Source organism: Ambystoma mexicanum, chromosome 5q, assembly GCF_040938575.1.
Source record: "Ambystoma mexicanum isolate Mex_15411 chromosome 5q, UKY_AmexF1_1, whole genome shotgun sequence".
NCBI lineage: Eukaryota > Metazoa > Chordata > Amphibia > Caudata > Ambystomatidae > Ambystoma > Ambystoma mexicanum.
Genome location: NC_090933.1, coordinates 108,808,664 through 108,835,378, shown reverse-complemented (window position 1 = coordinate 108,835,378; position 26,715 = coordinate 108,808,664). Strand labels below are relative to the sequence as shown.

At 45.5% G+C, this 26,715-nt stretch overlaps 1 protein-coding gene across 3 annotated transcripts in view; it reads left to right on the top strand.

Annotated features, from left to right (window-relative positions):
- The window catches only part of GALNT4 (polypeptide N-acetylgalactosaminyltransferase 4), a 492,533-nt gene that overhangs the window by 318,990 nt on the left and 146,828 nt on the right, over positions 1 to 26,715 (top strand). For all 3 annotated transcript variants that reach the window (XM_069620611.1, XM_069620612.1, XM_069620613.1), the window contains 2 exons: positions 272 to 389; positions 3,505 to 3,681. In XM_069620611.1, the coding sequence (XP_069476712.1) occupies positions 272 to 389; positions 3,505 to 3,681 (295 nt within the window). The remainder of the gene's footprint in view (positions 1 to 271; positions 390 to 3,504; positions 3,682 to 26,715) is intronic.

The window sequence follows — 26,715 nt, the reverse complement described above, 5'->3', positions numbered from 1 at the left end:
CACAGGGCGTGGGGCCAGCATGAAACCGAGAGTGGTGACGCATTGCCTCTGTGACACCCAATTCAACATCCCCAGGGGCAGCCAGACATTATCACAACGTGTTTGCCCAGGCTTAACAGGTAGGAAGGAGCCTTTTCGCAGTGGATATGGTAGCATCATCATTACTAGCAATTGTCCTATTTATTATTTGGGGTGCACAATGCTCGCAATACGTTCATTGTTATGTAAATCTAAATTCTGTAAACTGATGTGTGCTTTCTTGTATTCCCAGGTCTCCAACCATGGCTGGTGGGCTGTTTGCTGTCAGTAAGAGTTATTTTGAGTACCTTGGCACGTATGACACTGGAATGGAGGTCTGGGGAGGAGAAAACCTGGAGTTGTCATTTAGGGTAGGAACAGACGGATTCATTTCAATCTAACAATAAACAAAAACACTATGATTAGAGAAGACTTTAAAAATGTTGTACTGGGCCTTGACTGTTGTACTTCCCATGTCTAACTATGATTGCAGCATTATTTAGACTTGCCTGTTGCTAAAAACTACCACTCTCCAAAACACAATGGGACCAAAATAAAAACGTTTTTTTTTTAACCAATTAGAATGTGGTGTTGCCAGGTATCTCTCTCCCTCTCCTCCGAGCTTCACTGTAACACCTGATATTTTTTAATTGTTGCTTTTTTTGCCACCATCAGTTTATAGTTTTTTTTTCTGTATTGGGATGTTTTTCATTGGGTGAGGCCACACTTTGGCCCTTTTTCTGTACTTTCTACATTCATTGGAGAGTTTCTTTTTTTTAAAGTTTTTTAAAAAGTTTTTTAAGTTTAAAGATTTTGTTGGAGGAAGTCAGGAATACGAGGCAATTTAAAATTCGAGAGTTTGTAATGGAAGTCAATGGTGTGTTTTCATTGTCTCACTTTGAGAGGGCAATGACATTGGTGCTTGATGCCCACATAGCCACTATGTTGCGAATCCTACACTTTCTTCCGCGCAGTCCTTGCAGCAACGCCCTGCATGCCAGGGCCAGGTAGACTTCTCCGCCTAGGCTTGGATACTCTAGTGCACTTTACTACTGTTGACCTAACTATACATTTCTATAGGGGGTTAGCCACAAATAGGCCCAATAGTGCCCCCAAACTCTAAAGCAGTGGTTTTCAAACCATGGGGCTTGGCCCCCCAGGGGGATTCTAGGGTCATCTTCGCAGGGGGTTGGTGGGGGTGGATTGCAAGGCTCCTTAAAAAGAGATTACTGTCATTGCTTTGAATAGTAAATATAAGCAGTTACAGCTTGTGGGGGGCAGTGAACAATATTTTACTCAAGGGGGGGGCTCAGCATAAAAAAGTTTGATTACCACTGCTTTATAGGTACAAAGACGCGCTCACCCTTTTCGCCTCTTAGTGTGTCACCTCTTCTCTCCCACAAAGCCAGATGGGATTCTCCCTTTCCACTATCTCCCTTTAGTCACGGCAGAGCCTCTCTGGACGCATATGAACCAGGTTGCGTTAAAGCCAAGCTACTATCTATCTCAAGGGGCTATACATTCAGATTCCTTCAGCTCATCTCTAGCTTATATAAAATTCCTCTGCTGCTTAGTACTTTCCCGCCCCCACATTTTGATATCGTGGTATTGTTTTAACTATTACTCGCCCTGTCAAATATTGTACAGTGCCCTAATGGCCCACATCCCTGGTCTGTGCTATACATAAAACATGCATTGCTTCTTTACTTGCTTGCTCAATCCATGCAGAGAAGTAACCCCCGAACCACTGCAGTAAATGGCAACGAAGCATTATGCAGCAGAATTAACTGTACTATCCTTTAGAAAATGGGTTTACCTGTAAAATTGTCAGTCATCAAGAAGCCATTACGTAGAGAGTTAAGTTGCTTGAGAAACCTGTGGTGGAACCTCAATTCTGGCCTGCTCCAGGTGTTTCGTTGCAGTCATTTCCGCTCTTTATGTTCGAGGAGTTATCGGAAATGGACGTCTAAAGCATTGTACAAGACATGAAACACACTTCATGTAAAGGCGATGTGTTTCCCGCCTCTTTATTTAAAGAATTTCTTGCTCCACTCTGCCCATGGTGCACGAAAATAATTAATATATCATTCTCCGAAGCTCAAATACCAAATTGCCTGAAAGAAGCCTGGATTTCTCCCTTTTTAAAAAAGATCATTTGTATCCTGCTGTCCCCACACATTTCAGGCCTATAACTATGTTAGCCACTTCCTGTCTGAGCATTTGCACAACCTCGAATGCACTAGGCCTAGCAAGTCTGTCTGTCTGTCCTCCCTCTGTCTCCCCTCCCTTGCTTGGTTGTATGATATGATAGGTTATTTCTAAGGCGCTTGATACCCTGTGTTGCAGGTGAGAACGTTGCCCCTGAGCTATCCTCCAGAGACAAATACTGAAATACTCAAGCATAGTCGCGTTCCCCACTCTTTGTCATGAACCTGTACTATCTGTCAAGTCGTTAGGCATAGTACAGTAGTTTATTGATTGTATACTCTTCTCCTTCCTCTCCCTCCCCTTCTCTCATTCCTCCTGTCATGTACTTGTACTAGTAGAAATGACTCTGGCCTAGTATGCTAGTTATTTTTGTTAAGATCATTGGGAATCTTCAAGGCCTAAGAATGATGACTGTGTTCCCTTGTTCCCTTCCTGCCTGGAAGCGCTTTGAAGCACTTCACTTGTATATAAGCGCTTTACAAATAAGCAATTACAATGTGCCCACAAGATCGCTTATGGTCAATATCATGATTTTGTTGAACAACACAAAATACTTGGGATTGGTCAGTCTGGATTTCGCTCAAAGCACGGTACAGAAACTGCTCTGCTACATCTGAAGTCTAATGTTATTAAAATTGTGGGCAAAGGTCACACCGCATTGCTTCTGATGCTTGATTAATCGGCTGTGTTCAATTTTAATTTATTAGTTCGAACTAATTGATCGACTGGTCAGGACAGGGAAATGATATGAGAATGCTGCAAAGTGGACTCAATCATTTCTTGGGCCCGGACAAGCTCAAGTTATCAAGAATGACTGTTGCTCGTCCCCTGTGTTTCTTACATGTAGTGTACCACAGAGGCCATGTCGCTCCCCTTTATTATTTAATGTATATATCAGAGCTTTGTCCGACCTTTTGGATGATCTCGGTGTGCTGTTTGCAAACTATGTGGACGACACCCAGGTCCTCCTTGAATTATCTGGAGTGTATTCCAAGGATGCTTACATGGTTAACAAAGTCTTTTTTGCTGTCCAGTCTTGGATGGCGTTAAACTACTCATCATTAAATGATAAGCAGACTGAACTGCAAATTATTGGAACTGATACCATTACTATTACCGAATGTGTATGGGAATGTTATTATATGCGTAGACATGAATTTTCTCAGTGTGCACGCTCTGATGTTTGAATGTGTTTTATCTTAGTTTGATTTTACCACTAAAAATTAACACAACTATATCACAAATTGGGTTTTTATGTATTTCTCTCCTTTTCGACAGGTCTGGCAGTGTGGAGGCACACTTGAAATACATCCCTGTTCGCATGTAGGCCATGTGTTTCCAAAGAAGGCCCCTTATGCAAGGCCAAATTTCCTCCAGAACACTGCACGAGCTGCAGAGGTGTGGATGGATGGTTATAAGGAGCATTTCTACAACAGAAACCCTCCCGCGAGGAAGGTAGGTTGGCCCGTAGCAGTGGGAGTACATACATTAGGTGTAACTTCCTACAGGGTGGAGGTACGAGACAAGGAACTAAGTACAATGCAGTGCTGAAATTATTGCACATACCCAACAGACGTGTACATTCCAATACAGCATGGTCCATTTAATGAAGGTCTATTATGTTGAAGCACAAATAAAAAAAGAAATTCTGTAAATTGCCAATATTTGTATTGGATAGTTGACCTAAATATATGTCCCTTAGGTCAAATAATATTTTAGGATAAACTACTTTATTCAGAATCTCAATTTTTTAATTAATATGGAGGAATTGACTTGAATCATTTGCGGACTGTCTAGGGGACAGGGGATATAGGTATATTAAAGAAATGTGGTGGACAAAGAAATCTGAACCTATTTGTTTTATTTTTTAGTTTATTGTTTGCTTGTTAGGCGCTAATACAATAAGAAAATACAGTTTCAGAGCGCCCACATGGCAGGGAGGGAGCATGGGTGGGAAAAAAACATTTGAAGCACAATATTTAGGAGAGTGGGGGAAAAGGTAGAAGGGACGAACCCGCTATGCCTTGAGAGTATTCAGAACGTGCAGCAAGGAAGAGGGAAAGGGGGGTAAGTTCTGGGGAGTCCGAGCTTATGGGTGAGCCACAGATGAAGTGCTAGGAATGTTGAGTGCTACACGGACTGGGGCCGTGGTAGGTGTAAGTGCGAACCTCCAGGGTGTGCAGATGCAAGTGCTGTGGATAGACAGGAGCTGGGCAGGATTGGTGTGGGAGGTCAGGAGAAGAAAGTAAATTGATAAGGCGTGGGAAGCGCCTATGAGGATGCATAAGGGCCCAGGACACTGATCGCAGCAACTGTGGGATTAGCAGAGGAGAGAAGACTGGAAGGAGGAGGAAAAGAGGAAAGTCTTAAGGAGCTTCCGGAATTTGAGAAGATCCTGCTCAAGGCGCAGAGGGAGAGGAGGCTATTCCATAGGAGGGAGCCTGCTGAGGAAAGTGAACAACCACCTACTCTCTGTTTAGAAAAACGCTTTACACACAGAGAGTTGGTGCCAGAGAAGCGTAGTGGTCTAGAGGGAGAGTATTTAGTGAGATGAAGTTGAACATAGTGTGGTCCACGAGCCCAGACCGTCTTGTGGGTGATGCGGAGGGATTTGAATTCAATCAGTGCAGCATCCGGGAGCCAGTGAAGACTTTTTAGTGCAGGAGAGATGCAGTCCCTGGGCTTAAGGCCAAGTATACGTCTGCCCTATTCTGGATTAGCTCTGGCGGGGTCGCAGAGTGGAAGATGGTAGATTCAGGAGGAGGCTATTGTAGTAGTTCAACCTAGAGAGAATTAGGGCTTCAGTCACATTGAGCCTCTGAGGGAAAGTGAGAAAAGGTAAAGTTAATTTGAGAAGGAATAGCTAAAAGTGGGACTTATTTTATTCAACCTAGTGTTGAATAAAAGGCTTTCTTGGGGGTTCCAGAATCTAGCCTTTTCAGACACATTCTTGAGTTGTCCCAAATTGTATTTATTTGAGACTTGTACATTGTTTTAAACCAAACTCTATACGTGAGATTATGTGATTGTTATTACTCAGACTAAACTACAAAGCAGTGTTGGAGGTACGGTGCTTAACCGTAGGGGGCAGCATTGGCAATCAGAATTGGGCATAGGAAGACAGAGTGACAGAGAAAGAGAGAGAACATATTTTCCATCTCTTTGGCCTCTTCTGTACATACTCTGCCAGAAACAATCGTTTAGCTTGTTGAGAGAAACCCAAAGTGCACTCGAAAGAAACTCAATTGCATGATAACACGTACTAGCATTTAGCTGCAGTGCTCTGTAGATTCACTGGCTGCAATTGGGTGGGTGGTAGTGCAGCTTCTCATGGCTGTATTTATGTGGTTGCTATTCCAAGTTTCCTGGATTCCAAAACACAGAGCAATATGAAGGGACATAATGGAGTCTGCTAGTTGTCTTTGTATTGCCCAGCCTTATCAAATTCATAATGAGAAGATAGCCTCTTGATGTGTTTCTAAAGCCTTGGCAACACACAGTAAATCCCACTGCCACTGTGCGGTGACTTTTTAGGTGAAGGTATCTGGAAAGCATTTGTGATAACCAGTGGGAAAACAACTGATGGTTACAATATCGCGTATACTATACTGTAGTACTATTCGTTTTATATGCGTCGATGTTTTTTGCAGTCCATGTTTTTATTTAATATATATTACATTTTAACTCATCAGATCGATATTGCTCTGCACAGAAACCTACAGTCATGCAACCAACTCCCTTTTCAGCTTTCTAGCTGGAGCCAAGTTTCTATCATGAAATACTTTATCCTTTTTGCATTACATGATTGACGCCTCAACTGCTCATGTCTGCCTATTTTTATCCAGTTATGTTTTGTTCTGATTTCATCTGTCATTCATAAAGTAATGTCATGTTATGTAAACTGCCTCAAGAACAGTGAGAAATTCACTTCACTGTGAGCTTGTGCCCCCCCCTTCCATCTGTGAACATTAGATTACCTGGGAAAAATGTATACAAAGAATGTTTAGTTTCACTGATTCTATTCAGTGAACAAATGTGTACATTTTCCCAAATACCAACATGTTTTCATTAAAGCAGTGGTATTCACACTTTTTTATATTCATCCCCCACACCCTTGAGTAAAAATATTGTTGCTACCTCCTAGATGCCATAGCAGCTTAAATGTTCTATTAAAATCAGTCACCATACTCCCGTTTTGAAAGGCCTTGCGCCCCACCTGTACATCCTCCGGGCACCCCGGTTTGAAGACCTCTGCATGAGGGTAATGGGCCTCCTTATGAGTTGGCCGGTGTGTTATTAGCGTCCCAGTATTATCGTTTGGCGGCCAACTAGGTCTTTGCTGGTGGGGTAGCTGGATTGACCTCCAGCTGAGAGCTGGAGGTCATTCCTCCACCTTACAGGCAAGAATCGCCAGTATTACAGGCGCCATCAATACCGGAACCTGTAATACTGGGACTCCATACAACGCAGAGTTACCACCATCACACGGCACTCTGAATCCTGTGGCCATTCCACCGGACCGAGTGCTGGTAACATTATTACCATTTGCTGGTATCCTGGCAGAATTACTGCCAGGATGCCAGCAAAGTTGTAATGGGGGCCAATGGGCCTCATTACTAGTTCGACGGTAGCCTTGCCTGTAAAATTGGCAGGCTGCCACCGAACTTGCGAATTTTACCGGCACCCAGGAATGGGCAATTACTGGGTCATTACGGCCCGCCGGACTCGGTATTTGCCCATTCCCGGGCGCCGGTAAAAAATGCTCCCCATTCCCATTGAGCCCAAAAGGCTCCAGTGTGCCTGGAAAGGCAGGAAGTGAGGGAGGGTCCCAAAACTTCCCTGTCCTTTGCCTCTAGGTGTGCCTGAGTGAAACCAGTCCTGATTGGCCGGCTGGCTGTCGTGAAAGGACAGCCACCCTGCTGTGTGATTGACAGCATAGGATGTGAATGAATGGGAGATAGCATGAAAAGCATTTTTGGGACCAGAGGCAGAGTCGACCACTGCAGAGGAACATCCGAAAAGGACGTGACGAGACACCAGCAGCACCCTCCTGGACTGCGAATTGTCCGGTGATGCCCTGCAACTGTGCTGACTCCATTTTCATATCGACTGGGAAGATCTGTATGGGACGACTTTCTCCCTTGGGCTGTTGGGACCAACTAGCCTCAAGAGAAGCTTCCATTTGAAGCAACCCCTGACTTGCTGCAGAAACCCAATGCCAGGGGCCCTATGACCATTGATGAGTGCATCGTCTTGCGAAGTCCGAAACCGGCCAAATCTTTGTGGGCATCCGAAGACCCTACAGAGACGAGACATCTTGATCCAGAGTCCAGGACCGAGGGAGCAAGCTCCTTCCAACCGGAGATATTCATTCTTCATTGACGCTGAGGAAAAGGTGCCAAAACACCAAAGTGCCGCTGAAACAAAGGAAATCCGTAGCTGAGGAGTCACTCTCCAGGGTACTGCCGCAGGAGCCCACCAGACGTCCTTCCTTTCATCACCACAACCAAGGTCCAGCAACAAGCGTCTGCCAAGGTGTAGCAAGGAGTAATCCAGCTGGAACATTTTTGTTCGAATCACAGGTACCGTGGGGCTTGGGGTGTTCACCTTTTAGCCATAAGTTGTGCTTCCTATCCTGCGGAGTGCTTTTGTTTTGCACTAGCCTGAACCGCTTGTGCTCTCTTTAAAGTAGCGCACTTGAGTTACTGTGATTTCTGCTGAACTTACTAAATTTGTCAAGACTTTACCTAAGAAGATGTACATCAGAACTATTGACTTTGTCCATTAACTTTGGCTGTTCTGGCTCCCTTACAGTACCCTTCTAGTCCTACTGGCTTTGGTAGTACTTGTTCCCTCATAGGTTGTAATTGTGAACACTAGGGATAAAAGTTCCTCTGCCTCCCTTTCAGAGATTGTAATTGTTTTACACTGTGGAAAATATGTTCTAAATCTGATTCTAACCTTTCCTTCCTTTAAAACTCAATGGCCCTCATTACGACCCTGGCGGAGTGGGTTTACGCCAGCGTTATTCGCGGCGGACCCGTCCGCCCTACTACGAGTTCCCGTAGCGCCATGGAACGTTTTCCGCCTGGTTTTTCCGGGCGGAGAAATCCATGGCGCTACGGGACCTTGATGTTAATTACGCCACCGTATTTTGCGGTGGCGCAATTAACGCCTTCCCCACTCCCATTATACCCTATGGGGCAAAAATGGGAATGGGGAAGGGTAAAATGGGGATTGGGGATTTACCGCCCCGCCAAGGTCGGCATGGGGCGGAAAATCCGCCAACCTCCATGGCGCTATCGGCAGCTTTCCGCCGTGCTCCGCGGTGCATTTAGCACCGCGATTTCCGCCAGGGTCGTAATGAGGGCCAATAACTGAATTGGTAACTGAAAGCAAGTGCAATACTGACCTTAACTGAAGTCACATCCGTGTGCTGGAAAATGCCTTAAGTATTTACCAACCTTTATTGTCTTTTTTAAAACTGAATCCAAACTTTGATTGAATGTTACTAGTAGATAATAATGCTTATTTAAACCTTGTGTATATATATACTATAAATAAATACCTATATATAACTTTAAGTGTGTAAGTGCCACTTGGCTACTTGTACTTACTGATTTCAATTGTACAGCTCACATTACCCCTCTTAAGATGAGCCTGGCTGCTCAGTCACACTACCAACGTGTGTATTACAGGCCTATATCCAAAGGTGGGTTACCTAATACCAAGCAGATAAGTCTTGTGTAGTCCTCACCAGTTGGACTGCACTAATTCTTACCTAACAGCCCAAGATATCAGGCGCCGGAAATGTTCCGCATTCCCGTGGAGTTCCATAGCGCTCCATGGGCAACGGTGCTGATGCTTCTGTGAAAACACTGCGGGCGGGTGCCATTACGCCCGGCAAGTCAGACCTGCCAGGCGTAAGACTCCCTGCCCACAGAGTTGTAGTGTGGCGGTCCGGAAAAAGTGCTGGTACGGTGCAACCAGCACCCTTATTTCCAGACCGCCACACTTGTAATGAGGCCCTATGTTTCTTTGTTTAAATTGAACGGTAGTCATGGTTTACTTTCTTAGACCATTTTTACTCTAGTAAGCACATGACAGATAATTTGTGGTAGCTGTTTTAGAACCTGTACTGGTCTTTCTTTCCTTCTTTCCTTTCTCAAGCTGTTTCTGGAAACTTTTTTAGTACACAGATTTATTATTTTAAGTCAATAGTCGTTTATAACACAGAGCATTGAAATGTGGTAAAAAAATCGATTTAAATTTTTATCATAGTCCCCTAACTAAAATAGCCGGTTGCACAAAAACCTGCATCATCATAGTTCTGCTACCAGTTAAGATTTCTAATTGAGTTTTAAACTTATATTTTAAAATAAAAATAAAACACTGACAAAGGATGAACGGGACATACATCCTTGTTAAAATCAATAGTAAAAGAAAAATGGTATCAAATGTATTTATGGAAGGATCGCCAAAGTCTTTGGTATACACCGCTCACTCCTCTTCTTTGATACATTACTCCCTCTCTTGCCTAGAGCCTGTCTCCATCGCCCCCCTTAGCAGCGCTGTGGCTCTGAGAAAGTTTTCCCAAGGTAGGTCATAGTAGCCCCTTGTGTGTTCAATTTTAACTTCCAAAGTCAAGGCCTCAATTGTAAGCACAGTATTATCTAATTCATACCATCACTTTATGTTCTAAAAGGGCACTACTGTCTCACTAGTTTATAGGTCTACTATTACCCCTAACCCATTTGTAAATCATTATCTTGACCACATGCCCCCCCCTTACTCAAGGGTTGGTTGAGCCACTCGAGGGACTTTCTTGATGAATGTATCTTGGTGTCCCACTGCCTGTTGGCCTTCATCCTGACCCCTAGGAAGCAGCTTGTATCGGATTGTTACTTAGTCCATCTCCATACTCATATCTGAGTGCCATGAGTTTGTTAAAATGAGTCAGTTACATTGCCCATTCTGTAGCAACTCAAAGCAGTTTTTGCATTCTCTGCCCTCTAGTTTGGCCAGTTTTGTCAGATGGAAAGCCAATGTATGTATAACTCCAGGCTAAGTTTAGGATTTATAGCTTTCTACCTCTCCCCCAAAAGGCAAACTCTGAAACATTGTTTATGTTTATTAAATTTATATAGCGCTTTCACCCAAAGCGCTTTACAATAAAACAGGTAAAATGGAGGGAGAAGCATATAAACAATCATGATACAAACCAGTGTAACAGTGCGTAGAACAGTTTCCTTAGATGGAGGAAGCGAGGGAAGGGTGAGGAGGAGGGGAGTGGGGGTAGTCGGCGAGAGGGATCAAAGTCAGTTTTCTTATTTAGGTTCCACGTTTTCAGAAGAAGGGGGGGAAGTGGGAGGAAAGAAGGGCATAGGGCGGACTGGGGAGAAGGGAGGAGAGCAAAGGAAGGAAGTGAAGGGGCGGAGTGGAGAAGGAGGGCTTTCAATGCAGAGCGGAAGGAGGAGAAGGCGGGCATGGAGCGGATGCAGTGTAGGGGGGCCAAGAGCTGAAAGGAACGGAAACAAGAAGAGGCACATGGTGAAGGGGGTACTGCAAGTAGGAAATGATCAATGGAGCGGAGAGAGTGAGAAGGAGTGTAGAATCAAAGGAGAGAGGAGAGGTGGGGGGCAAGGTCATGGAGAGATTTGAATGCCAGACAGAGGAATTGAAACTTGAGTTGGGAGAGGAAGGGAAGCCAGCCAAGGAGGGAGAGTAAGGAGGAAATAGAGTCGCCAGGACCTAGGTTACAGAGAGTACGGATAGAGGAGTGGTAGATGGATTTGAGGGGGGTTAGATGAGAGGCAGGGAGACCAAAGAGGAGAGAAGAGCAGTAGAAGAGACGGGAGAAGATGAGAGAGGAGATTAAGAGTTTAGAAGCGTGGAAGGTGAGGGAGGATCGGATTTTACGAATGTTGAAAATGTGATGTCGGCAGGCGCGAGAGGTGAGAGAAATGTGGGAGAAGGAAAGAGAGGAGTCAAAGTGGAGACCGAGATTGCGAGCGTGGGTAGAGATGGGAAGAGTAGAAAAGGGAAAGTTGATTGAATGAGGAATAGGAGAAAGTGTGTTAGAAGGAAAGAAAAGGACTTCCGTCTTGTCAGTATTAAGGGAGAGAAAGTGAGAAGACATCCAGTTTTTAATGGCCGTAAGGCAGGAAGATAAGGAGTGGTAGAGATCAGGAGTGAAGGAGGAGAAGGAGAGGAAGAGTTGGGTGTCATCAGCGTAGAAGTGGTGGGAAAAGCCAAAAGAGGAGATAACAGAGGCGAGAAGGGAGGTGTAAAGGGAGAGAAGGAAAGGGCCAAGTACAGAGCCTTGGGGAACACCATAGTCCAAGGGGATGTTGGAGGAGGTGCGGCCACCCCAGGAGACAGCTTAGGAACGATTGGAGAGGTAAGAGGAGAGCCAGGAGAGGACACTGCCTTTGAAACCAAAGGAGGATTATCGCTGGCCTACTGAAGTATTTCTCTTTGTAGGCTAGGCATACAGAGGTCAAAAGGAAATTCACTTGTAGCAGTGGAATCAGTATGACCAGAACTATCTTGCCCATTAACACGAGTTACGTTTTACCACGTTTACCACGTTTTAGGTACTAGGGAAATGTTCTAGAAATAATAGGTTAACCCTTAATAAACCAGTGTCAATGGTGGGATATCGTAAAGTTAACATCCCTAGGTGCTAGCTGCAAGTGATCCGTTTTTCTAACATAAATGTCTTAAGCCTTATCTTATAATTCTGTCCCTCCAGGGACAGAATAGGCTATCAGCGAAAGTTCAAAGGTGATGCCGATAGAAAGTCAAAACAGAATCTTAATAGGTGTCACACATCGCCGGAACGGCGGAGCTGACCCTTACCTGAATCAGGCTGGTGCCTGTATCCACAATGGTATGGGTTCCTGCAGGAGCAGCTGCATTGACCCGCTCCCGTACGGATCAACTCTGTGGATCGCCGCCATACCGCCTGTGAGTGTGCTACAATGTCGCCCACAACGTGTACTGACCACGTTGTTGTGGCCTGTTGCCATGGCAACGCACCATGACTCATCGGTTCAGTTGTAGCCGCAGCATTCCATAAAAGGAAGATACCACTTGGACATGGTGTATCTTAGCGCTTCCATGGCCAGTCAGTTCTCGGCCAGCTCAGCAGCACCTTGATTCCCCATTTAGCCTATTGCACTGCCTTCCTTGATTCTGCCTTGTGCTCCCCCCCTCTCTTTGCTCCCTCTGCTAGTCGTACTCCTTCCTTGCACTCTGCCTGTTCCAGTATTGTTGGTCTGAGTCCCCATCCTGCTCAGCCTTTTTCCCTATGCCCATCACCTGGCTTCTTTTGTGTATTCTTGCCATCTACCATCCTTACACCTGCACTTTTCTCCCACCACACAAATTCTGGGAGGCTAGCCGCTGGTGTGGGCAGCTAGTCCCTGGCCATCCCCGAGTTCCAGCCCTTCAGGATTGAAGGGGTTATGATATGATATTTTATTTATATCGCGAGCATACACATTGTTTCAAGACGCCATGAGGCAAGGGAGCGGTACAAGGGAGGACAAAACAATGATCTTACTAGGACCAGTGACATTGAGAATGTGCAAGTGCAGGGGAGAGGGAAGGGGGAAGGTGCAAGGGGCAGGGGAGGAGTGGAAAGTGCTGAACACGTGATCAAAACAACATCAGGTAGTGTGGCCAGCAGGTGGCAAGTGCAAGAATTAAGCGCAGTCAACGAGTGTCTAATAAGTGCAGGTAACGGGACTGTAGGATTGCAGATACAGACCCAAGTGCAAGGGTTGCCAGTAGGCAGTGTGGGTATGCAGCTAGGTGGGCAGGGATCTGGGCCCAAATTCAGAGGGTAGCCAGGTGCCCAGTGCAGAAACAGACAGAGATCAGCAGGGGAGAGGAAGAGAGAAGGCAGAGGGAAAGAGGAAGGTCTAGAGGTGCTTCCGGAAGCGAAGATGGTTCTCTTCAAGTTTCAGAGAGGCTGTTCCAGAGGGAGGTCCCTGCTGAAGAAAGAGATCTACCACCAACCCGTTGCTTGGAGAAGCGACTGACCTCGAGGGAGTTGGAGGGGGAGGAGCAAAGAGCTTGAGTAGAAAGGTATTTCTGAAGGGAGAGTTGAAGGTATTGCGGAACCACACCCCAGAAGGCCTTGTGGACAATGCAGGGTATGAAACTTAATCTTTGCAGCCACTGGGAGCCAATGACGAGATTTAAGGGCTGGAGAGATACGATCCTTGGGCTTGAGGCCAAGGACAAGTCTTGCGGTCGTGTTCTGGATGAGTTGCAGAAGGCGGAGAGCAGTGGTAGGCAGATTTAGAAAGAGGCTGGTGGAGAGAGAACCAGAGCTATAGAGACAGTGAGCTTCTGGGGCAAGGAGAGGAAAAGAATACCCCTGAGGAGGTGCAGTTGGTAGTTTTACTTCTTAGAGACGTCAGATGTGTGGAGAAAAGGAAAGCGTGGAGTCAAAGATGACCCTGAGGTTCTTAGCCTCACAGGTGGGAGCAGGAAGAGGGCCAAGGGAGTGCTCAGCCGATTTTGGATTTGGAATTGCAGGCAGGTGTGCCTCTGTAGTGTTCTGCTTCAGTGAACTTGCAGTGAGTGAAGCTTACTATCTATAATATATATACTATTTCTGATGTTTGTTAATCTGCTTAGAATCACATGCTGTGCATAGGTCTGACATCCAGTGGTCACTGCGGAGTATTGCATTTTGTTTTTCGTAGTCGAAAAGGGACGTCGACAAGGCGTGTCTGAAACACTATCCCTATAGTGATGTGCGTTGTACCCACAATCCCTCACGCGTCGAGGTCCCTCAGATTGTTTTTTTCCGCCCAGCTACTGGTCGCCTTTACGTGGAGCTCCTCGAGAGACATTGCAGATTTCATCTCCTCGACCTTTGGTCGTTTTCCTATATTAATATAGAACATATCGATCCCCCCCCTCGACGCTGTTGTGAAGCTTCTCCGCCGAGCAAGATCTTCGACGGAGGGGACGAGCGGAGGAGATCCTTCGGCGTTGCCGAACACGTGGCCTGGCCTCGCAGGCCATATACAGTAGGGAGAGTGGGGGTCGTGGGACATCTCTGGTTCTTTTCTGAGAATGCCTTTCCTTTTCCACTTCCTTTCCCTTGGGGTGGTTATCACGATTTATTGCCTCGGCTATGGAGAGGACACCCTTTAGGTTTTGCCCGCTTTGCAAGGGCAAGTTTACTTGGAAGGACAAGCATTCACGGTGTAACCGCTGCTTGCCGCTCGATCACAAAGAGGAAGGTTGCACGGCTTGTTGGCTTCTTAAGCCTAAGACTCTAAAAGACCGTAGGGTCAAGAGGTGGGCGGCCTACGCTATGTCGAAGGCCGACGCTTCACCCACCGTTGCTACCACCGACAGTGACGAGGAACGTGATACCACGACCTCCGCTACGGAAGTCGAAAACCCCCCTAAAGAGTGCACACGCGCTTCGTCGTCTGTCCCCGGCCCCGACGGGCACGGCTCACGCCCTGCTTATGGGGATGAACACCCCGGCGACATTGACGCACACAAGACCACACATAAGCACACAACCCATGGCTCTTCTTCGTCGAAGGCGAAGAGAGCATCAGCGCCCAAGGAGATGCAGGTTCCACCGGCGGCCTCCTCGGACCGTTCGGGTTCGAAGCCCCTCTCGCAACCGCAGCCGCGACCAGCGACTGGGCTTTCGGCAAATAAGGGCGCCGCCCCCAAATCATCGGCCGGCGCGCATCAGCAGAAAGCGCATGCCGCTGTAAAGCGATCGGCACCCATAACGTCGAAACCACAGCCCTCCGCTGACAAACAAGTCGCTGAGAGCTTGGCGAGGATCGTGGTAGCCGACGCCCACAAGCGTACGCCGAAAGACACGTCGAACGCTACGCAGAGGTCGAAAGACACGCCGAAAAAGCCCGAAGAAAGGCAGGGACTATCTCCTTCAGTCGAGGGGATTCCCAACACACCTGAAGGCTTTTCGGAGGTCGACGGGACACTTTCCTCGACGTTGTGGGAGAGGTCGAGCCGTTTTCAGCTACAAGACACTATTTTTCCCCCGCTAGACCGCTCAGGGGTACCCCATGAAACCATGGAAAGGCTCCATCTCTGCATGGAAAGAATGGAGAGGTTTATGAATACCCAGAACCCTCCCACTCCCAAGAGAATAAGAGAAGGGCCTCAGGAGGACCCCAGGGCCAAAATTCCGAGACTAGTCAATCCCCACCAGGACACAGCCTCTGACTTCCATAGTGTGTATGACCTCACTGGGGAAGAACATTATTTTGAGGAAGAGGATGATTTTATGGACGAGGAAGAGGGACGAAACCAGGAGGAAGGTCTGGAAGACAGCCCAGACTTGGTAGGAGAAGGCTTCGGAGAAAATCCAGAAGAAGGACCATCTCACCCCTGGCAATCCCCATCAATATATTCCGACACTGATGTGAACCTAAATCCTCCTGACAATTCACCTATTAGAAACACGTCTCCCATTGACGATCAGCCCACATTTAATGCCCTGTTGCGCAGAGCAGCAGCACATTTCGAACTGGACACTGGGGAGCTCTCTCCTGAATTAGACTTTGTGGAAAGAGTCATTAAGGAGAAACCCCCGGTCAGTCAGACCATTCCCCTCCTCGCTTCGGTGAAGAGAAGAATCATCCCTTCGCTGTCCACACCCGCACTAATCAGAGGGATCAATCCTAGAATTGAAAAACTTTTCACTCCTTCACCCTCAGACCCGCTGTACATCAGGGGACATTCCATTCCGGATTCCCTGGTAGTAACCAACACAAGAAAAAGGGCAGGGGTACCACTTTCCACCAGTGAGGCACCACCTGACAAGGAGGGCAAGCGGTTATATGCCCTTGCAAAAAGAGTTACATCCTCGGCTGCCTTTTCGGCAAGAATTGCGAACAACAATTCTTTGCTCGCTAGCTATGCGGACGCGCAGTGGGCCAAACTGCGCAAAGACGCCGAAGAAGCGCCGGAACCATTACGTACACGCCTGCTTACAACTATTGGCGAAGGAACCCAGGTCAACCAGAGTAATGTAAAGAACTCTCTGGATGCTGCAGAAACAGCGGGACGTTCCCTGGTTCAGGGAATAATCCTAAAACGCCACGTATGGCTGCGCAACTCAGGGTTCAAACCGGAGACACAGGCGTCTTTAATAAATAAACCTGTTGAAGACTCTAACCTCTTCGGGAAAGCGGTGGATGAGGCTCTGGAGATGGCTAAAAAAGAGTTCGATAATATCAAAACTCTTGACCAAATCTCTAAGCCCTCTACCAGGCGCGGCTATGGCAACAAACGCTTTTTTCGTGGCCAACGCCAACAACAAAACCAGCAGCAACAGTACCCTGCCACCAATTTCCAGACCAATAGTGGCCAGTACAGCCAAAGAGGCCAGCGCCGGGGCAAAGGAAGAGGCCGGGGGGTCCACCCCCAGAGGCTCCCAAGCCCCCAACAACACCAAGTGACGCAAAGATTCGCGTCCCCTCCCATGCAACACCGGTCGGGGGCCGGATAACATCCTTTCTTCCAGCATGGGAGGGTATAACGTCAGACTGCTGGGTACTTTCCACCGTAGCCCACGGATACTGCATCGAATTCAACAGTTCCCCAACATACAAACCCCCGAGGGGACGTCGCATGACACCGGAACATCTTGCCATCCTTCTCCAAGAAGTACAACAACTGCTAGAAAAAGGAGCCATAGAGGTCGTACCTCTATCTCAGGTAACGGAAGGTATTTATTCAGTGTACTTCCTTGTACCCAAAAAGGATCTAACCATGCGCCCTGTATTAGATCTGCGCCCAGCGAACAAGTTTATCAAACCCCAAAAGTTTCGTATGGTGACCTTACAAGAAGTGATCCCACTGCTATCACAGGGAGATTACATGACAACATTGGACATGAAAGATGCATACTTTCATATTTTAATGTTGCCAGCGGACAGAAAATACCTCCGGTTCATGATAGAGGGCAAACACTACCAGTTCAGAGTGCTACCCTTCGGCATAGCATCAGCACCAAGGGTATTCACGAAGGTGCTGGCAGTGGCAGCGGCCCACCTGCGCAGGTTGTCCATCCCAGTTTACCCTTACCTCGACGACTGGCTCATAACAGGGGATTCTTACGAAACATGCTTCTCCAATACCCAAAAGACTGTAGACCTTTTGTTCCAGTTGGGCTTCTCCATCAACGAAAAGAAGTCCAGCCTAGACCCCAGCCAAATCAAACAATTCCTAGGGGCTCTAATTCAAACAAAGGACGGCCTCGTCTTCCCCTCCAAAGAGAGGGTCCAAAACATGCTGTTTCAGATCCCTCAATATGTGACCGGTCGAGAGGTGACGGTACGCAAAGCAATGCGCTTGCTAGGCATGATGGCGTTGTGTATTTATTTGGTACCTCACGCGCGCCTGCACATGCGCCCAATGCAAGAGTGGTTCAACAGCCAGTGGTGTCAGGCCAGCGGACTATGGGACGATCTAGTGGTGGTCTCGCAGGCCTTAGTTCTCTCGCTACGGTGGTGGACAAAGGAAAACCTGGGAAAAGGGAAACCCTTTGCCACACCCGCGGCAGAAGCCACTCTAACCACAGACGCATCCCTCACAGGATGGGGGGCTCACCTATCCCATCAGACTGCTCACGGAGTGTGGACTCCGAACGTAGCATCCAAACACATCAATCTTCTGGAACTACTAGCGGTGTTCAAGGCGCTAAAAGCCTTCCAGGAACACCTACAAGGCAGGACAGTGATGGTCCTTACAGACAGCACCACAGCCATGTATTACATCAACAAGCAGGGGGGAACCCACTCTCCAGGACTGTCCAAACTGGCCCAAAATATATGGAAGTGGGCTCTCAAACAAAATATGTTCCTACTGTCACAACATGTACCAGGGGAACTCAATCTGCTGGCAGACAAACTCAGCAGAGATTTCCCCCTGCCCGAAGAGTACGAATGGCGACTGCACGAAGACATCGTCTTCGACGTCTTCACGCAATGGGGATTCCCAGAAATAGACCTGTTCGCAACCCTGGAGAACTCACAATGCCAAAGTTACGCCTCCAGGTACCCCCAGAACCAATCCAAGGGGAACGGTCTGTCGATTCAATGGTCAGGGAAATTTGTTTACGCTTTTCCCCCGACTCCCCTTCTCAACAAGGTGGTGCACAAGATGCACCAGGAACAAGTGACCATGATACTGGTGGCCCCAATGTGGGCCCGACAGCCATGGTTCGCTCACTTGATGGAGATGTCTCTATCTCCCCCAGTGAAACTCCCCTGCCCGTACAACATGCTGTCACAAGACAAGGGCAGGACTCTGCATCCATGCCCCCAGAACATGAACTTAGCAGCCTGGCTCCTGAGATCATAGAATTTGGACATCTACAGCTCCCGCAGAGATGCATGGACATCCTCAGGGAAGCCAGAAAACCTAACACTCGCCACTGCTATTCTAGCAAATGGAAGAGATTTGTCATCTGGTGCAGAGGAAAGAGCATCAACCCGATTGACTGCTCTCCCACACATTTGTTCTATACCTGACCCATTTATTGGATTCAGGTCTAGTGTTCAATTCCATTAAAGTCCACCTAGCGGCACTTTCTGCATACACCACTTCCCAACTCAAAGTGTCATGGTGGAAGATCCCTGTTATAAAGGCCTTCATGGAGGGAGTAAAGAGAATACACCCCCCGATAGCTGACCCAGCTCCCGGATGGGACCTTAACGTGGTCCTTACCAGACTCATGGGCTCACCATTTGAACCCATGCACAAAGCATCTCTTAAAGACCTCACTCTTAAGACTGCTTTTCTAATAGCTATCACCTCCATCAGGAGAGTAAGTGAACTACAGGCTCTTTCTGTTCTAGACCCCTTTGTTACAGTTCACAGAGATAAGGTGGTTCTACGTACTCACCCAAGGTTTGCTCCGAAATTCATCTCAAAATTCCACGTAAACCAGTCTATAGAACTACCAGCGTTCTTTCAAAATCCTTCCAACTTGGGAGAAAGGACTCTGCACACACTAGATGTCCGCAGAGCGGTCATGTTCTACATGGAAAGAACCAGACCACTGAGGAAGACTAATCAGTTCTTCGTCTCGGTGGCAGCAGGAAGAGAAGGGGATGCAGTTTCAAAGTCCACTATTTCTACTAGATGGATTGTTCAATGCATCACTCTCTGCTATACTCTTGCTAAGAGAGAACTGCCCTTTAGGCCAAGAGCACATTCCACTCGAGGCACGGGGGCGTCCATAGCATTCATTGCAAATGTTCCCCTTGAGTCCATCTGCAAAGCGGCTACCTGGAGTTCTGTGCACACCTTTACAAAACACTACTGTCTAGATGCACACTCTAGATCTGACTCCCAGGTGGGACAGGCAGTATTAAGACATCTTTTCTCTACTGTTCCTTCTCATAACCCACCACCAACTCCGGGTACTGCTCGCTAGTCTATGCACAGCATGTGATTCTAAGCAGATTAACAAACATCAGAAGACAATGCATTAGTTACCGTAAAAGCATTTCTGATGGTTGTATCTGCTTAGATTCACATGCGCCCACCCTTCCTCCCCGCTCGGATGGAAGGAACATAGACTTCCTTTTATATCTCTCTTTTCTGTACTCACTCACGTCTAGAAGGCTCCCTCAGGGCAGAAAAATACAAACAGAGGGACCTCGACGCGTGAGGGATTGTGGGTACAACGCACGTCACTATACAACCATCAGAAATGCTTTTACGGTAAGTAATGCATTGTCATATAAGCAGGGGGCATAGGCTTTCCACCCATAACCCCGGAACTCTGAACGCCCTACCTAACGCCCTCCGTGCTGAAACCTCCGACCTCTCCTTCCACAAAGGCCTCAAAACGAATCGATTCAATTGTTGACACTTGTACTGTTGCCTTCTGATGTCACAACTCCCTGTACTAGCTGTAACCAAGTATGTAACCAAGTATGGTTTATAGTCAAAAAGTCGAAAACATAATGTCGAATAGCAAAAATGTCGAAAAGAAAATGTCGAATGTAAAAAAGTCGAAAAAACATGCATATAATAGGAAAAGTCATAATTTCGAAAAAAAAATGTCGAAAAAAAAATTGAAAACCCAAAACACTCTTTTTTCTTTTTTTTACCCAGATAGTAACATTTATTATGGGGGGGGGTGCCCCCCCAACCCCCCCATCCCAAACCCCGACCCCAACCCCCCCCTCCTCCCCATCCCCCCCACCCCCCATAGATATACCTTTAATTATTTTAAAAAAATCTTTAATATAATATTAAATATTTAATTAATTATTTAAAAAAACATCCCAAACCCCTATCCCCAACCCCCCCCCATCCTCCCCATCACCCCCACCCCCCATGGAAATACCTTTAATTATTTTTAAAAAAAAGTTTAATAAAATATTTATTATTAACACATAAAATCGAAAAAAGTCGACATTTTTGTTTTTCGACATTTTTGTTTTTCGACTAAATATTTTCGACATTTTTACTTTCGAATATATTGTATTCGAAATTATGACTGGATACCACCAAGTATGTATAACCAACTAACAGTCATGCAATTAAGTTGTCTCTGCCTGACTTTGTAACAGTTATGCTCCTTGTAACCAGATTTGTCTCAAATGTAACAGCGCCACGATGCCTCAAGGCTGCTGCGCGCTTTATAAATGTTAATAAATAAATAAATACAATTTCTTGCAACCAGAAGAGTTCTTATTCTCGCTCTGAAGTTAGTGTTCAGGAAAATACTCAATGATTACTTTCTACGTACAGCATTCTGCAAACTCCCACAGTTGACCATTCTTTCAGTGTTCAAGCCTGTTAAAGTGGATACTGTCAAACTTCAAAACAATTGCATCCTTCTTTCTGGGCCTTTAATATTACTCCTCCATCATAATGTAAGAAACATTTACAAATGTCATATTTTGTATTGTTGGACTTGGACCCTTATGATGCATGCTGTAACCTATAGTCCAGAATAACCTTCTGAGCCATAGAAGCAGCATGTCTCTGAGGGGAGTGGGAACCCAAGCCAGACCAACTCTATAGTCTGTGGCATGGTTCCTTCATTCAAAAAGCTGGGGAGTTTCTCCAAGCAAAAAAAAGAATAATAATAATTTGTTTTTTTCATTGTAGAATTTTCGGTATATGTGTATTCCACATAAAATGTGTCGTTATAAAGACATGTAACCATGGTGTGGGGTTACATGTCTTTATAACTACACATTTTATGTAGAATGCACATATACCGAAAATGTTACAGCGAATAAACATAATGAATGTCTTTTTATTTTTTATTGATTTAGTTGAGTAATTCAACCTTTCAATACAATTACAGAATACAAAATACATAATGCAAAATTTAAGAGAAAACTGAAAGATTAACAGATTTTACAAATTTCTGTTCTCAATATAAAAATTCTCTGAAATGTCATCATAAACATTAAGATCTTTTCTATCTAAATTACATTTCACATTGCCAGTGTCTTTCCATACTCAACAAAGGCAGTTAAAATTAAATTCAGTTACATTAATAAGTCCTGATAGATCTTATATGCCTCGAAAAAAAGGGGTAAGCTCTTTACTTTACACTCAAGTAATTTACAATACATATCGAACGAGCAATCGCATTTCTATCGCAACATCACTGCATTTTAACAAAATAAAAGAACAATGAAAACATCCACCTCATCCAATTCAAGAGATATTAAAAATATTAACAATGGCCAGTCTCACAGATACACAATACCCCTTGTACAAGGTATTACACAGAATTTCAGGGGCCATGATTTGATATTCCTCAAAATGACGATAGAAATACAGCTTTCTAACCTCTGAGAATGCCGGACAGGCAGATAACAAGGGTTTATTGGTTTCTGGCTGGGATGATTCCAAACAGAATCTGCAAATATTAGCATCTTGAGTAATTATATTATGTATCGCTAGCGCGTCTTTGGTTCCGCCATAAATTAAGCCGAAATCTTAAGAACAAGTCTCTGTGCTTGCGAGCCAGAAATTTCATTAAATAAGATTTAGGCATTTGTAATTTCTTTTGCAGAGATTTTGTGTTCTTGTGAATGGTGAAGTTTTAGGCATTCTTCTCTGGTAGTGATCCAGTCCTGTTCCCTGATCTTGACTTTGCCTCTATTTGGATTAGCTTTTAGAAGTTCATTAGATACATCCGCTGCCATCATAAAATCTTGTGTTTGTACCCTCCAGACTCTCATTATTTTGTGTGTTGACTCATTTTTGTATACAGATAAAGTATCTAATATAGAATTGGGTTTACACGTCATTATACATTTTCTATGTAAGGTGCACATTTTCCACATGTACATGCTATACAATGACAAAAGTCCTAGTTCATATCTTAGAATACACATCGACACACTCTTAGGAAGCTTCAGTACCTTTTTAAAAATAAAACTTCAATTTGGAGCCAAAATTGTTCTTGACGCCAGGTGTGTGATTCTGCACCATAAATTACAATTGGGACCACTTTCTGCTTGTAGAAAGTCAGCAGGAGTGTCCTCGAAAATGTTTCATATCTGGCATGAATGATGGTTGCTTGAGCAGCTGCCGTTTGAATTTTCCTCCTTTATCTCGCAGAGATATGGTCGAACAGAGGCCTGGGTATTGGTATTAAGCCCCAGGTATTTATATTCGTTAACTTCTAGTGGCTTTTGTTGGAATAACCATCTGAAATGATTGGATTTAATGACTTGTCTGGTTGCACTTATAATAACCTTTGACTTTGCAAGGTTTATTACTAGTAAGTTTGCTTGAACATATTTATCAAGTTGAGTCAAAAGCTGCTGCAGTCCCTTAGGTCCCCCAAAACCCTGTTTCCCACCCCTAAAAACCCACCCCAACCGTTTTCCCACTAGATTTAACCCTTTACCCTACCCCCACATACATTTTCATTATATTTTTCGTTATAAAAGTTTAATTATATGTGCATGTCTACATATAATTTTTATTATAAAGACTGTATGCCCCACACCATCTATTTGCTTGTTTTCTATTTTTATCCTGAGTGGCTGCATGTTTGTTGACATCATTCAAGATCGTGCCTGCAGCATTGTTATCCGATTGTATTTAAGTTGGGTATATTGCTGAAAAAGGCCTGTCATGCAGGGTCGATATTTAAGTGAATCATTAACTAACAAACTGTGAATCTTGCCCCAGATTCTTTTTACAGCCTGAAGTACTTCTAAAGTTGTTCACTACCCATGTTATAGTTAGGAGTGTCTCCTTGTGGTTCTTTATGGTAAATTTAGCATTTAGTATTTATTGGGTATTATTAATGCGCCTATACAGCAAATGGTGTTTCAAGGCGCAACAAGACAAAAAGGGGTGTGGGGGGGAGCAGGGATGAAGAATAACAAAAAAACAGTCCTACTAGGCCTTGTGTCATTCAGATCGTGCAAGTGCAGTAACAAGAAGTGCAGGGGAGTGGGGAAGAGACGGTCAGAGCGGAATGCGATAATGCTAAGGAGGGATAGGACCTGCTGGTCAGATTGGAGAGCGTGCAAGTGCTGGGGGACAGGGGAGATAGGCCCCCTGGGCTAGGCGAGCACTAAGGGGAGGTCAGGTGGACAAGTGCCAGGGGAATGCAGAGTGCAGGGAATGAAGGTCCACATGCAAGTGTGAGGACGGGGCTATATGGGCTCAATGGGGGTGCAGGCCTAGCCAGGCTAGTACGGGGAAGGGAGCCCAGTAGGGCAAGTACAGGTTGTGGGGGGTGTCTGGGTCAGGAGGGATAGAGGTGCTCGGGTAGACTGAGCGAGGGGGGGCCTGGTGCCCTGTAAGAATCAGAAGGAACCAGGCAGTCACTCAAAATGCAGCAGAGGGGGACATTAGCAGGGGATGGGGAGAGGGAAGGAAGAAGAGAAAAACTATGGTCTTGAGAAGCTTATGGCTCAAGTCTAAGCGGGGCATGGAGGCCATTCCAGAGGGAGGCTCCTGCAGAAGAGCGAGATCTACCCCCAACTATCTTCGTGGAAAAGCACCTGATCTGCAGAGAGCTGGAGCTAGAAGACCGAAGGACTCTAGCTGGAAGGTATTTAGGGAGAGATATTTGGAGGTAGTGGGGTCCCAGGCCTCAGAAAGACTTGTGGATGATGCAGAGGGTCTTGGACTTGATCTTCACAACAACCGGGAGCCAGTGGAGAGCCTTTAGGGGTGGAAAGATGCGGTCCTGGGGCTTGAGGCCAAGGATAAGTCTTGCAGTCCTGTTCTGGATTAGTTGAAGTGGGGGAAGCGAGAATTTAGGAAGATTGAGGAAGAGGCTGTTGCAGTAGTCCAGCCTAGAGAGGGCCAGAACTCTGGAGACATTGAGTTTCTGGGGGAAGGCGATGAAAGAGAGAATGCCTCTGAGGAGGTGCAGCTGAAAGTGGGACTTCTTAGCAAGGTCCGCAATGTGAGGAGAGAAGGAGAGAGAGGAGTCGAATATGACACCAAGGTTTTTCTGCCTCACAAGAGGGTGAGGGGAGGGGGCCCATGGAGGGTGGCCAGCGAGAAAGAGGGAAGGAGGCAGCTGGTCGTCCCAATGAGAAGGATCACAGTCTTACTGGCATTAAGGCAGAGATTGAACACCATGCCTGAATAGCAGTCAGTCAGGAATGGGAGAGGCGGAAGAAGAGGCAGTGGAGGGAAGCTTAAAGGAGAGCTGCGTGTCGTCTGCATAACACTGGAAATGAGGAGAGAAGGTAGAGATTAAATGGGCTAGAGGGGCAAGGTAGATGTTGAAGAGCGAGAGGATAGAGTCCTGAGGGAGAAAAGGGCCCTGTTGAACCTGGGATGGTTGGTCAGAGAGCAAGGAGGTCAACCAATCCAGTGCCAGGTCCGTGATGCCAAGGGTATTCCAGAGCAGATTTACAAGGGTGGCATGATTGACTGTATCAAAGGCAGACGAAACGGCAAGAAGATTGAAAACGGAAGGAGAGTTGGAATCGAGATTTGAGAGCAAGTCTTCACAAGTGTTCAGGAGTGCAGTTTCCGAGCCTCTGGCTGCTCTGAAGCCATACTGGTGGTCGTGTAGACAACCAACCTATTTTTATTTTATTTTTTTATTTTGATACAGCTGAAATCAATCAACTTTTCAAAATTACATAATAACAGAATAAAAACACAAATACACATTTACAGTTTGGAACATGACAAGAGACAAAAAAGCAATTTAAAAACAAAAAGATCATATACACAATTTATAAAAACTTAAAGTCTAATACAAATCAAATAATTTCCCATGTGCATAACAGCAGGTATTTACAAATATATCCATGGCTCAAAATGATTATAAATGAATTTCACTAGGTAAAATAATTTCCAAAAACTGTACCAAGGCCTTTATGACTGAAAATCTGGCACTATTAAATAAAATGCTCCATGTCTCAAATTCATCCCGTTCCATATGCGAATTCAACAAGTTTGCAAAATGTTTAGCCCAAAGCTCCTTCAACTTGGGGCACGATATTATCACATGTTGCAGAGTTTCTCTCACACTATGAAATTCACAGAATCGACAAAAATTTACATCGGAAGGAAAAATCTTGCGCCTCTCTAGCACTTCCCTCGTAGGCCATAAGTTCATCCTTAAACGTAAGTACTTGTTCCGAATTTTCGCCGAAGGGCATTTCAACAGGTATCCAGCTACTTGACCCATGCGTTTAATACCAAAAATCTTGGTATTAAAATCTCTATATTTTATGTAAAGATCATAGTTCTGGATCCAGTCCCATTGATAGTATTTTGCTTTAGAACGTGTTGGATTTTCAATTAGGAACTGTAGTGAAATGTCGGCTTCTACTAAAGTATTCAAGACAAAACTTCGCCATTTTAAAGGGAAAGCCAGAGTGGAGGAGGACAAATAGCGGGCAATCGTACTCAATATATTGTTGTTGGCCACACCAAGCAAACACTTACGAAAAAAGGAACACATTCTCCATTTAACCCTGCTAGATAATGAGTTCAAGCCCAATTCAAAACGCAGTATGGGCAAGGGCAAGCAGTTTGGTAGATGTAGCACCTTTCTCCAAAAAGTGGCCTCCAATTAATCCCATGATTGGTCATTAGAGTACAACTTTGATTCCGCACCATATAAAAGCATAGGGATGACTTTTTGTTCATAAAACATGAACAGATGCTTTAGAGTGAATTTACCATACTTATAAACAAGTATTTTGGCCTGTGACATCAGAGTCAGAAGTTTTGACTGTAGCATAATTAAATATTTGGTATCACCAACACTATTTTGAATGAATAGACCCAAATATTTATATTCCAAGACTACTTCCATTGGTTCATGTTGCAGGTGCCATACAGCATTTTGAATCTTGGATCTCCCTCTGGGTCTACAAACCAGGATCTGCGATTTTTCCAGATTGACTATTAGTTGGTTCTCCGTGGCATAATCAGACAGGGCAGATAACAAATTCTGGAGACCCTTTGGAGTTTGGGATACTAATACAA